Here is a 14,045-nt window from a genome sequence, read left to right as displayed (position 1 = left end):
ATATATCTTTGATTTTTCCCATTCATTAATTAAATTAATCATTACAAAAAATTTGATAAATAAGTATATATTTCTAAGTCAATTATATAAAATTTTTAAGAGACGGGTGAATTTACGCTGTCTTAAATTACTAACGAATTATTTTCTAAGCTTAAATTATTTTGTAAATGGAATATCATAATGTCATCCTTTATAAACATGAAATTCATCCATATCATGCTTATCCTTTGGGCTTTGAACCACCGTCATCGAACAATCTATCAACCCAGCTTCGATCTACCGGGAGGTACACGAAAAACATTTGAGAAACAAACTAATAATTTATATAAATTGATGGACGACTACCCACGGCCTAGCTCGAGACTTTGATCAGATGCGTTATGATCGGACCGGACCGTCCGGTCTACATTTTTAAATATGTTGGATAATATCATCGATTTATACAGATTACATTACACATCTTACTCTGCCGGCGTGAAGTTGGCTGTTGGAGTAGTTAGCGCATGTAGGTACAAATACGATTTAATTATTAAAAAAGATATTTCAATTTATTTCAGTCAGACCAAGTAAGCTCGTGCGTACAGTAAGTAGTCCAAACTTTTTGGTCGGGGCGGTCAATTCTTGAGATTCTTTTTGGATTCGATATTACTTTTTTAGTGTCAGTCCGCTTGTTGAAGCATCAAGCGAAAACCTCTAAAAGGATTTTGAGTTATGAAAGCTGCTTCATTAAAACTTCACAAATACTGACTTACATTATTTTCGAAGTTGAAAGAACACAACGCGTATCGAAGTGGCAGGCGGGTAAAGAGCGGGTCCCGTAACTAGGAAGATCGAAACATGATGTTCTAACAAATTAAGCCAATAACAATTGCTGTTACCTAAATAATCACGTAGTTCGACAACGGCTGTCCCATACTCCCATATAAATAGTACATTAATTTTAATAATAAATGGAGTGCATCATCAATGGTGTGGTACAAAAAACTATACAATGCATTAACATTGAACTTGAGCAATAACAAAGAGATCGACACAAAATTAACAGCGATAATTCATGAAGACATTTTTTTAATGTAAGTAGACATTTTAATTCATACACCTACGCTATAATATACAATTTTTGCTTTGTGAATTTTGGAAGTTTATACATTGAAAATTATGGGTAAATGAAAATGTAAGATTAGTAAATAGTGGATTACAATGCCAATTATGAGGATGGCATTTGCCTTGATGTCTTATTAACAAGAACTTATCGATCAAAACAATGTAATTAATTAAGTACAGTGTCTTTACTAATACGTTATTAATAAGACTTGAAAATGTATTTACTTCCTTTTAATCTTTATGGTTTATAACTATTGAACCAGATAGATTAAACTGCAATTAATTAACGGAAAAAATAAAGACAGTTCATACAAAAATATAAAAATTGTGGCAGTGTGTGCATAGAAAAGTAGGTATCTAATGCAATAATATATATTTATAATAATTTATATAAAATTACATAAGGATAAAATCTAATCAGTTCTTAATTTCTAATGTTTGATGGACCTTTAAAAAAAAAGTAGGTATCCTAAAACATTGTTTGATAATTTAGTTAAGGTATTTAAAAACTTAAGTAAAAAAAATACTATTTGCAACAATTTCAAATTAAAAATCTCGGATTATTAAATGTTCAATAGCAGCAGTAAAATCAAATAAAGAAGATGAATTATGTTAAAAAAATCAAATATGTATATACACATATATGTATCAACGACATAAAACTTTTTCTGTCGGAAATTTGAATTTGGACTAGCCTAATCTGGTTAGGCCACTTGAGGTTGCTAAAGTACCTAATTAATAAAAGTGAGAACAAAATGCTATCCATAAAATTAAATATATATGAGAAGTGTTATAAATATTCCAAATACAAATATCACAACATTTTTCTTAAACTATTTCTCTTTACACATACATCTTATAGTAATACACGTCAATATTAAGTATTTTAGCTGCATACATCAATAAATTTACATTGTTATACGTATTCATATCAGTGCCAGAACTAAATTCAGGGAAACGAAGTATTTAGGTACTTTATTAGAGAGCCTTTAAACTTAAATCTACAAAATCATAGATACATTCTAAAACATGGCCACTGGGAAAAGGAATCACTACTATAAGAGCCAATCGTTACCCTAAGTTCATGAGACGGAAATTATTTAAAACTGCTTGTGGCATAATGAGAGATGCTTACAATTAATCTTAATTTCTAATAATATCCATTTGAGTAACATATTATTTAGATACTTTTACAATAGTCTCGGAACTGATATTTTACAGTCTTTTTACAAAATCCGTTTTATCTGATATTTAATTTTCAGAATAAATTAAAGCTCTTTGTACAAAATTTGTGTTGTATAAATTAATTATGTAAATGCAATTAAATCATAACTTAAATTATCATATAGTCAGCATACAGCCGCAGGATCGCCTTCCAAAGTGCACGCTACATTATCTAATTTATGAGCTAAGTGCATTTTGTTTTCTAGACCTAATATAATTTGTTCTCTATATTTACTGACATAGATGTATAACTCTTTTAAAGCCGATAGAGTATCAAACTCGTTTAGCTGTTCAACTGAAAGCTGCTGCATAGAAGTACTAAGTTCTTGGTCGGATACTTGAGGTAATTGAGATACTGCCTGATAAAAGTGTATGACCATGTCTCTATAAGTTGGCAAATCTTTTGCGAAAAGTAACTTATTGGATGGCGAATCTTTACACAATCGATGCTCTGATAATGAACATGCATCCATAAACGTTTGAGCAATCACAGACAAAGAGGAATCTACAGTTGCAGTTTTATTTATATCAAATATAAAATCGGGATTTTTTATTAAGTTAACCCAGAATCTTAAAGGTAAGCTATTTGATTTCCAGGCATGAACGACTTCCGGGTTTATAATGCCATGTGCCCTGGCCGCATCATCGAAAAGATCAAATAACCATTTCACAGCTGGCGGCAAAACTTCGTTTACAGTTAATACGGTACTAAAGAAATCATCAACAAACTTATGGACTGTACCTTTTGTAGATAAGAGGCGAGTAAGAAATATCTCTGGAATGGCTTTATGACTATGTTCAGAAGACTTGTTCACAATGTGTTGGTATTCAATAGGTTTAACTAAATGGTAGTAGTGCACATTTTGATCACTTATGTCACTTTTATAAACTCTAATATGAGAATTCGAACAATATATTCCTGTGCAATTTTTGCAAGGAATTTTATAAGGCGTGTTGAAACTGTCGTTTTGTCGTGATATTAAAGACATAACCGCAGATTCCTTAACACCGTAATGAGCTAATGTATTTAATTTTCGCCAGCCATTAAGAGTTTTCGTTGTGAGATCTTCATCTTGTAGAGTAACATGACCACCTCTTCCATGTCTCCACTCTAAATCAACATCGTGGACGGATGGTCTCATACTAAATGGAGTGTTTTTAAATAAAGCATCTAATATTTTAGATTTCACTTGTGATACACTATCACAGTCTAATACTTTACATTGGATTTTATCATCAAAATCATCTTGCACTATGTGCAAAGTTACTACTTGATAATCTATCTGTTCTTTCAGAAGTTTTTCTTCAGACAAAGAATATCGAGCTTCATGTGTTATAGCATCAACGACACCCTTTTCAATCTGGTGTTTGATTGCCTTAAACAGCAAAAAGAGTGATGAACCAGCATATTCTTTTAGGTAGTAATACATACACAGCGCCATCCAGTTTGTAAGCATTTTTTCAACAACACTTTCGGTTCTTCTTAGCATTAGCTGTGGATGCTTCGTGCAAACTGATTTGTCAATAAGACGTAAAAGTAGCGATTTCAGTATATCTGTAGCATACTCCATTTTACCCATCAAAATGACCATCAATAAAGACGCGACATTTACTTTATCTCGTATATTAAAAGATTTTTGGGCTTCTAATGTGTCTATAAATGACAACAGGAAACATTTATTGTTCAATAGCTGTTCAAACTGAACCATTGCTGCATCGTAATTGGTCCGAGGTGTATTTATAAACTGGCGTTGAACATTTAATATTGGATGGTCAGATACGCCAGGGAAAAATACTTTCATAACGTAATTTACATGATCTAAGGTTGGAATGCCGGAATGTTCCAAATCTGCTGCCAAGTCAGACATATCAGTTTGGAGTTCTGCAAAAGCTAACTTGCACTCTAGTCTTACGTTACTCTCTAAAGTGTCCATTTGAATTTGTATCCTTTTATACTCCCTTTCCGCTTTTGTACTTCGCCTTCTATACATTACTAAAACAATCATGAATATGAGAACTAAAAAGAAAGTTCCAGCTGCAATTCCCGCTATAGCTTCTGGTGGAAAGTTATAATTTCTAAGTAATTCGTAATGTAAATATCCAATTGGAAATCGTAAGTTAGTACCAATTTTTACGACGACCAAAGGCAAATTAATATCGTTTATTTGAAAACCGTTTTCGTCCGTATTAGGGGGCTGTATTTCAGGTGGAGTGCAGAGCAACTGCTGCATAGTTAGACTAGTGACATTACATGACTGAGTACCAATGGTGACAATAACATCGGTTTCATCACTTGCTCTGATTAAGTTTTCACCTTCAATAACTAAGGGATCACCTTTATAGGACTTGATTCGATTTGGAAATTGATAAACGTGAGGGTCTTCTACAAATACCATATGAGTTCTTGGTGGATTGAAATATTTTTCCAAATCATGCATTGTTTCTACATTATCCATCACAAAGCCTACTTTCATAGCTATTTGTGGTGTACTGGTTTGGGATTTAGTTGCTTGTATTATTTCATGGTACTTTTTATTTACTGCAGGGCTAGGACATTCCATTTGGTTCGGATTCAGTACAGTGCAAGCTGAAGTATTAACTGGTATCTGCTCATTACCATAATATAATTTTATAAGTGGTTTCTGTATTGTATGTAAATTTGTACCATGAACAGTTATCATTCTCCCTCCAGATACAAAACTTTTTAAAGGTTTTATCTCCATAATTGTAGGATCAGCAGTATAGTTAAATAAATCTCCATACAAGGTTCGATTAGCATTATCTATGGACACTGTCAATGTATGAATAATACGAGGTGTGTTAGCCTTAGGGGTAATGCATATTAATCTACTATTTGATGTCTGAGTTGTGTTAACAGAACATGATAGCTCATCCAAATATGCTGATATAGCTGAACCAATATTAAGATGTTGCCCACCAATAGCTAATTGTGTTCCTCCTGAAACAGGTCCTAAAGATGGATAAATGCCTTGCAATTTGATATTTTTATAACTGAACAATACAGAGGACTCTGTATAGCCTGCATCATTTTCTACAATAACTGGAGCAACAACTGAACCATTTGATGGGCCTGTTTTACAAGTTATGCTAACAGAAACCTCAAAGTCTACAATATCACAAAGCACATCACCAATCCTTACCTTTCCAGTTACTTCTTCAACTCTTAAACCCAAATTACTACCTTCAATGGTAACCAATGTTCCACCTTCTATAGGTCCACTCAGGGGTTTTATCATATCAATTCGGGGTTTGGGGCACTCAGTTACAGGATTCTCTAAACAGGATTCACTGTATGAACATGAGTTTCCACACCAAGTGCACTGATAAACAGAATTCCTTGTGATACAAAGTGAACAATCTGCATGGTCTCTGTGGGATCCAAGAATTTCACATTTATATAAGGTTATAGTTATAGTATCTATATAATGTTTATGATTCCAAAATACTTTAACACTTATGTTATACTCTCCAACATCTTCTTCATATGAGTACATTGTTTTGTCACATACTATAAAATGATTAGATTCAACTCTTGCTGGCAAAATCATATTAGCCAACTCAATACTGACAATACATTGGAATCCTGTATGACCTGGTTGTAAATGAGGCAAGTTTTCCACTTCCAGCTCTAATTCTTTTGGAACATTGTTTGGTAATAAGATTGGTTTCTTATATTGCCTGATTCTGGGACAGTGACCAATGCCATGATTTAGTAACTTTGTTGGATTATTTTCACCACTAATAATGGTCCTCTGACATACAGACATGTCATGAGTACATTTATTATCATAAATACACCAATTACAAGCCCATTCACTCACTATACATGTGTGACATGTGATGTGCTTTGAACAATCATAGAATGCAAAATTACGAGAAACAAAATCCTTATTGGTTTCTGAAGAGTGAACAGAAAGTGGTACATATATGTGATCTTGGTTTTGGGTTATATTAGGTCTGTGTTTAATCTCTGGTGTAGGACAAGCCAGACCACTAGATGTAACAGCTGCATCTATAGGGGGAGCATTGCCAAATACACATTTATATTTGGCGCCAAAAGGAAGTTCTGGTAAAGTTCTAATAATTAATTGAACAGTAGTCACTTCAGACATTGATATTCTATCTGGAAGAATTTGTTCAAAGTCAATACATTGCTGCCCAGTATATTGCGATAGCCACCTGGGTGCACTTTGAGTACCTTTTTGACACATATTTTGCACTGTACATCGTTTTTCTAGAGAACACCATCCACAATGAGGATCATTTGACTCCAAACAAGATGAACAATTGCCATGCTCTGCACATTTTTCTGTAGGTATCTGCACTATTGTATTTCTTGCTAAAATATAAAGTGTTTTACCATAAGGTGATAGGGTTGTGTCAGGCAACATTCTCTGACCAGTCAGTAAAGTGTCACTAGAATACTGCAATGCTTTTTCAGCATCTATTAATACCTTCTTCAAGGTTCCATCACTGGTACCTAGAAATGCTACAGTATGCAACCCAGTCACAGACATAGTAACTGAAGTGATCAAAGTATCATTCCAATATATGACAGATGTAGCTTTGATGGGATAAAGACCACTTATCTTAAGACCAACCTCACAAAAATTAAGGATGTTTCCAGTGGAGCCGACACTAGGACATTTACCATCAGATATCATGCCTGAAATGTAACCCATATTACGAGCCTTAGTACTACCGTTGAAACACATATGGACATTTTCATTAAACTTAATTTCTATTTCTTGTAATGAATATACACAAATGGCAGATTTTGCAGTAGGTTCATTTGAGATTCCTTTAGATGGACTAAATGATACTACCAAAACAGGATCACCCGTCTCTATTCCAAACTGAGTAGCTAAATTCACACCAGACTTTGCTATTTTTGCATCTTGAACTAAATTATAATTGACAATTTCAATCCTGCCACTATTTTCTTCCCGGACATTACACTCCAAAGTCACCTCTGTATAACTGTTGTAGTTATCATCATTAACACAAGTTCGCGCTAAACGCGACACATAACCCAGCTCTTCATTGCCAGCAAGATGAGAGTGTTTCTGTATTATAAGAAAGTATGCATAGTCACTAGCATTAAATCCATACACATATTGCACGAGAAAATTGTCCCTGTACTTAACATCTATTTGTATTAAGCTTTGCTTCGAGAATGTAAACTGGGCCAGCTGCAGTGACATGAGATCTCGGCTGGATATCGCCGGAACATCATGTCTATACTCTCCAATATTTGTAAATGTAGTTCCCACATACAATACATTTGAGCGGTCCCAGGAATTGTATCTTTCGGGACCAATAAACGCGTAGGTAGAGGCTTCCGCATCGTTCGCTGCAACACTCTCAGCCACAAAGTCTGGTTCCGCCGAAAGATCACCCAGTTTATACTTAACACATGAACCTTGAGCCACTGATCCACAAGCTATCACGATTCTCGCTTCTTGGTCGATCACTAAAATTTTGTTCACATTATCAGTCCATGTTGTTTGAATATCCGTAGAAGGGCAACCACTAGCATGACAACTGGGATTATCAAGCTTTGGTCCGGTCTGCACAACATGTATCGGCTTCAGGTCGGGGCTTAACTGATGAAGCGAGTTCAATGAACCAACGTATACCTGGCCGCTCACTCTATCGATGGCAAGATGATTAAACTGGTAAGTCTCATTTTGATTCTTGGGATATTGTGATATAAACTCGTATCCGTACACTATTGTGCATGGAAGCCAAATTGTTATGACTAATAATTTCATAAATGCAGCCATGTTCACATCTTAATTTTTCTTAGTCAGTAATATTTTTAGTTTTCACATCCACTACAGTAACTTTTAATTCTCTTTCAACCCATTTTAAATTACAAAAATAATAAAAAGCTTTTTAGACATCGATGCGGATGACATAGAATAAACAATTTTTATTTTTTGGGATCGTAGTCGGTACAGAGCGAGAATAATTAAACGATGCAAGAGACACACAATAGACGCGACGTCTGTGGTTAGTCTGGGGCACAGAATAGTATTACTTGGTTTGTATTCTCATGGTAATGGTCTAATCTAATGTTAGTCTTTAATGTGTATTCCGTGGTAATAGTGGTTAGTCTGTGGAAAAATCGAAACCAAATTTATTGAAAATTAAACAATATTATTTCTTGTTCTTCTGTGTTCTGCGATACAATGTTTTTGATTTTATCATTATTATTTTAGTTAAAAAAGCCGGACGTAGAATTGCCTTCAAATGCTATTATAGTCTATCACCATGTAAATTATAATAAGGCGCCTCCATTATTGTCATGTTATCAAACTTGTGTTGTTTATATTTCACTTAAAATGCCGATGTAATTCAGTGTAATCCGGGAGTGTTCAAGATGATGGTCTCCATGGCGACTGGTGGTCCAGGGGACCCGCATACACAAATGAACACATATCGCAGCTACGTGACGATGTTGGCAGACCCTGGTGCCAAAGACGAAATCAAACTCAAAGCTGCACAAGAGCTTAGCGAGAACTTCGAGGTAAGTAAACTAGCTAAGAATTTTCTTTGCTCTTTAAGAGTATGGCCTATAAACTTGGATGTTCGAAGATTAACCATCAAACACACCAACCAACCACTTTTTTACTAAAATCAAAGTTACCAGGTCCCTACACTGTTTATAGGTATGGGTTTGACATTCCAGCACTCGTAGACCTTTGACACCTTTGACTCGCAGCTTGAGAACTTATGGCAATATCTACACGCTATAAGCCCCAGCCAATACTACTTTAGTTTGCAAAACATTGGAACTGGACATGCCTGAACTTAACATTTGAGCATAAACAAAATAAGTTCTAGAATAAAAAGTTCAAATGGATATAAACATAATAAATTCCAGAACATAACATTTTCCAACTAAAATGAAACAAAATACTTATTATAATTATATATACTATTAAAAATAGTACTTATTAAAATACAAAAACACACATATGAAAGTAAATTAATTGGTAAATAAATTTATAACTCTCAAGTTAATACAAAAAAAATTTGAAAGCAGATGTCAGTAGGTGTACGGGTCAGTTCTTACTCCTCATTTTTGTTTTGTTTTTGCCCTTACTTTTCTATCTGTATCAATTACATGATCAAGCTAATGAATATTTGTATTGGTCATATGTGTTCCACCTGCAATTGACAAACATACAGTACATGTAATAATAAGATTATCTAATAAACAGGGTATGTAAGTTGTTGGTGTAAATAAATAAGTCTTAATACTAAGAAAAATCAGACCACAATCAATATTCCTGTTTTAGGTAATTTTAAGCTCGCCACAGTATCCACAATTTTTGGACCATTCTCTGAAGATATTTCTTAAGATACTACAAGATGGTGAACCACATTTCATTGCTGAGTACAATATACAGCAAGTAAGAAAACTTATACTTGAAATGATCCATCGATTGCCTATAAGCGAAACTTTAAGGCCATATGTTAAGAGTATTCTTATTCTCATGTTAAAACTAATGGAAATTGAAAATGAGGAGAATGTACTGGTGTGTTTGAAGATATTTATGGAGCTCCACAAGCAATATAGACCTGCTTACAGTACTGATGTAGATGTAAGTTATTTTACAATGTTAAATACATTAAAGCCTATACCTTTAAGCTTCTTAAAACATTTAAAAAACTAGTTGGTACAGGTTATTTTGTTTTTGAAATAAAATTGAATTGTTATATCATTTGTGATCTAGAAAATAGTTAAACAAACTTTTGTGTAGTAGTAATTATTAAGAAGAAGAAGAGTTTAAATACACTTGATTTTCTTAAGGAAATCACATAGACTATAGACAGTTCCTGACCAAGAGAAATTATTTAAAATTAAACATCATAAAGAGCTTATCAAATTAAGTGTATCCATAAAAAGAACTGTTTTTAAAAGGATAAGGTGTAGTTTAAAATTTTTTAAATTCCCAATAACTTCAAAAGTGAATGTGATCAGAATGAATTATTAAGTATTTAATTGCTATAAATTGTATGATTAAACCATTGCTATTACTTAAGAACACAACACAAAAGGTGCTATTGCAACTTAACTATGATAGTTAGATATATTCTCTTTTGTTTTTTTTGTAGGTAATAATGAGTTCTTGAATCATGGACTGCATACTTTATGTATCATCAATACATGTTTGCAGCACATGACATACGCGAAACTTTGCTCCTTTGAGTTATATTATTGCAATTCTCATGCTTAAAGATTTCTATTTAAAAAAAAAAAAAAATTAAAGCCTATGTTAACTAGTGATGTGTGTGTCTGAGATACAATAGTGAAAATTAATGTTGTACGTTTTAGATTCACAAATTCCTGCAATGGGTAAAGGGAATATATTCTGATTTGCCTAATCATTTGCCAAAAATCTTTGAGCCGAAACCCATAATTAGGGTAAAGGATCTCTCTGAAGTTAATATTGATCAGCTTCTACAAGAAACATACACAACCACGCCTATACACACTGAAAAAAAATTATTAGATGGGAGTGTTGTAACTGTAAGTATTTTTTATGTTATTATGTTAACACAAACTTGGCATTTCCTTCTAAGAGATAGAAGGAAATGCCAATTTATTGCTTCTAAAATTTTTACCAAGAGTGCTCTGAGAGTGAATGAGAAAAACAAAGGAAAGTTATATTTTTATTTAAGCTATTTGTTTAAATAGATCATGTATCTGCCTCAAAATGTATGGTGGCTTAATTTGTATGTCAAGGTTTTATGCTAAAGTTAAATACTAATCTCTTTTGTTTTCAGTACAACCTCATTCCACGGTCAGTATTATCGTTAAAAGTGATACAGGAACTTCCAATTATAGTGGTGCTTATGTACCAACTTTACAAGCAGAATGTTCATCAAGAAGTCAGTAACTTCATACCTCTAATTATGGAAACTATAACTCTGCAACCTGCAACAACCCATAGGTGTGACATTTTTTTACATAACATGCTCATTGCTTAATGATCCAAAGAAGATCTTGACTACATGAGTAGCTGCAGTTCTACTGTCATGTCATCTTCTAATGCTTGCAAGTCACTACAGACTTTTGATAGACATATATGTACAATATCCAACAACGCATTTTCTTAGGATTGTTCATGAAGAATATGCATGAGTTTCCATATTAAGATTAAACTCAAAATAATGAAAGGAAACTCAAGGAGAAAAGGACAGATAATAATTTCTGTACCTTTCAGCTTCCATGTACCAAGCTGTATTTGCCTCATTATTCCTACCTGTGTATAGTAATTAATGTAATTTGTTTGTTGTTCAGGCAATCAGCATCATTTAACAAGGAAGTGTTTGTCGACTTTATGGGAGCTCAAATAAAGACATTGGCATTTTTGGCATACATAATCAGAATATACCAGGACACTATTGCCAATCATGCCAACTTGATGGTGAAGGGAATTATTGGGCTACTCACACTGTGTCCGCCCGAGGTGGCGCATTTAAGGAAAGAGCTTGTGATTGCTACACGACATATTCTAGCTACAGATTTAAGGCTGAGTAAGTATTTATAGAAAAGTTTCTTAGGAGTAGTGGAAAAAGACGAAATTAATAGAAAGATGAATTGTTTGAAAAAGGATATGCATTTTAGTTTGCTTTAGACTGCATCAGTACCTATCACCGATTGAGATACCAGTTCAGGGCTAACTTGTAGAATAAAAAAAAAGTGATCAGTTGATGAAAAAAAAAAACTGAAAGAAAGAAACATGCTGTCCCAACCCCATTGTGTGCTTTTTCGGTTTTACTGCTTACTATATCTATATATATGTATGTATAGTGGGTATAGGTATACGTAAACCATGTTTTTGTCAAAGCAGTATACAAATTTTTGGGCCGCCAAATTGTACCTGTTAACTTTACGCTCTATTGTATTCATATTTTTGTGAATTTTCTCTATGGTATTCCTTCGTTCATTCATTCATTCATTCTTTGTCAAAAATTAAGTTGATTGGTTTCTTATTTAGGGCGTGAAGGAAGGACAACAAACAATAACACTTCGCGAAATAGACGCTTAATGAAATGAATACTAACTAAAGTTGATAAATTAATTTTTGTTTTAAATTTTTTAGAATTTGTTCCCTACATGGAACGTCTGTTTGACGAGGAGGTACTACTCGGCGGTGGTTGGACAGTACACGAGTCACTTCGACCACTCGCGTATTCCACATTAGCGGATCTAGTCCATCACGTAAGACAGCACCTGCCTTTGACTGACCTCGCTATCGCGGCGCATTTGTTCTCTAAGAACGTACATGATGAATCTCTCCCTACCAGGTATGTTTGTGTTGTACTTTATCACATCATCATATCAACCCATTACCGCCTGACTACAAGGCACAAGTCTCCTTCCACAATAAAAACGACCACGCCGTAGTTCACCACCCTGGCCTAGTGCGGATTGGTGGACGCCACACACCTTTGAGAACATTATATAGAACTCTGCAGGTTTCCTTACGATGTTTTCCTTCACTGTTGAAACTAGTGATATGTTAATTGCTTAAAACGCACATAATTTACAAGTTTGTGGTGCATGCTGGGATTCGAACTCGGGCCCCCGAAAGTGAAGTCGAAGTCCTACCCAAATTGCTATCACCGCTTCACTTACGTATCAATGGCGTAAAATAAAAACTGCTCATAAACTCACATCATTATCATCATCAGTATGCTTTCATTCAATTCAGCATTAAACAGCAACAGAAAATATTTACTGCCAGTATCGAGGATTTACACCTAACCTTCGTACACCTTCGTTATGTACGAAAAGCGATTAGCCCATTTAAAACCAAGTTTTCATTAGTTTATCATAGAAAAACTACACATATCTTTAATAATCTTTTATTCAAAAAATGTATTATTCATATTCCAATTCATATTTAAACTTACTACTTCAAGAAATCTTAATCCTAGACTTTATGAATATTTCTACTTTTTAATTTGTTTTTCGTAAACAAGCAAGATCACAGAATACTGCCAGCTGTAAACTTCAGACTGTACAAACCAGATAATCCTATATTCAGCATTTTTTATTTGTTTTCATAGTATCCAGACAATGTCCTGCAAATTACTGCTCAACCTAGTGGACTGCATACGGCAGCGGTCGGAAAACGAAGCGGGTGCGCCCCAAGGTCGCCACTTGCTAATGCGTATACTCGAAGTATTTGTTCTCAAATTCAAAACCATATCAAAGCTGCAGCTACCGGCACTAATGGCAAAATGGTAAGCTAACGTTGTTTTAACTGATGCCTCGCATATGCTTTTTTCATCATTAGTTTAATTGTGCCAATGATAACAATAAATGTCGATGAAAGAACTACCTGTTCCTTACAAGTCAGACTTAATTATTGACCAAAAATTAAAAAGGCGTCCTTATAAGTGCAAGTTATCTGTCACACTTTGATTGAAGAATTGGACAAGCTTATTTGATTACTAAATAGTTGCATTAGAAGGTTTTTTTTTTCAAAAATCAAGTCAAGGTTGTCTTATCTGTAGTATGCTAAAATATTCAGACTAATCAAGTATCAGATTAATTTCTCCGTTCAAATGACGTAAAAGTTTCTGCCAGGTAACCTTAATATTTAACATTGATAAAAGTTGTGTGGCTATATCCAGTGGCGTGCACAGGGTATCTGACCAGGGTATGCATA

At 34.1% G+C, this 14,045-nt stretch overlaps 2 protein-coding genes across 5 annotated transcripts in view; one reads left to right on the top strand and one right to left on the bottom strand.

The window, feature by feature from the left end:
* Positions 1-22: 22 nt before the first annotated feature.
* On the bottom strand, positions 23-8,313 carry LOC120637149 (plexin-B). The gene has a single exon (XM_039908815.1). It carries the CDS (start codon positions 8,133-8,135, stop codon positions 2,454-2,456), a length of 5,682 nt encoding a protein of 1,893 aa, XP_039764749.1. The 5' UTR covers positions 8,136-8,313; the 3' UTR covers positions 23-2,453.
* A 155-nt stretch (positions 8,314-8,468) lies between these two features.
* The window catches only part of LOC120637327 (transcription-associated protein 1), a 40,548-nt gene continuing 34,971 nt past the window's right edge, over positions 8,469-14,045 (top strand). For all 4 annotated transcript variants that reach the window (XM_039909121.1, XM_039909122.1, XM_039909120.1 and 1 more), the window contains exons 1-7: positions 8,469-8,881; positions 9,657-9,962; positions 10,697-10,891; positions 11,149-11,315; positions 11,666-11,901; positions 12,471-12,675; positions 13,441-13,617. In XM_039909121.1, the coding sequence (XP_039765055.1) occupies positions 8,735-8,881; positions 9,657-9,962; positions 10,697-10,891; positions 11,149-11,315; positions 11,666-11,901; positions 12,471-12,675; positions 13,441-13,617 (1,433 nt within the window). In that variant the 5' untranslated portion in view covers positions 8,469-8,734. The remainder of the gene's footprint in view (positions 8,882-9,656; positions 9,963-10,696; positions 10,892-11,148; positions 11,316-11,665; positions 11,902-12,470; positions 12,676-13,440; positions 13,618-14,045) is intronic.

Source organism: Pararge aegeria, chromosome 3 (genome assembly GCF_905163445.1).
Source record: "Pararge aegeria chromosome 3, ilParAegt1.1, whole genome shotgun sequence".
Taxonomy (NCBI): Eukaryota; Metazoa; Arthropoda; class Insecta; order Lepidoptera; family Nymphalidae; genus Pararge; species Pararge aegeria.
This window is presented reverse-complemented; position numbering and strand designations above follow the sequence as displayed.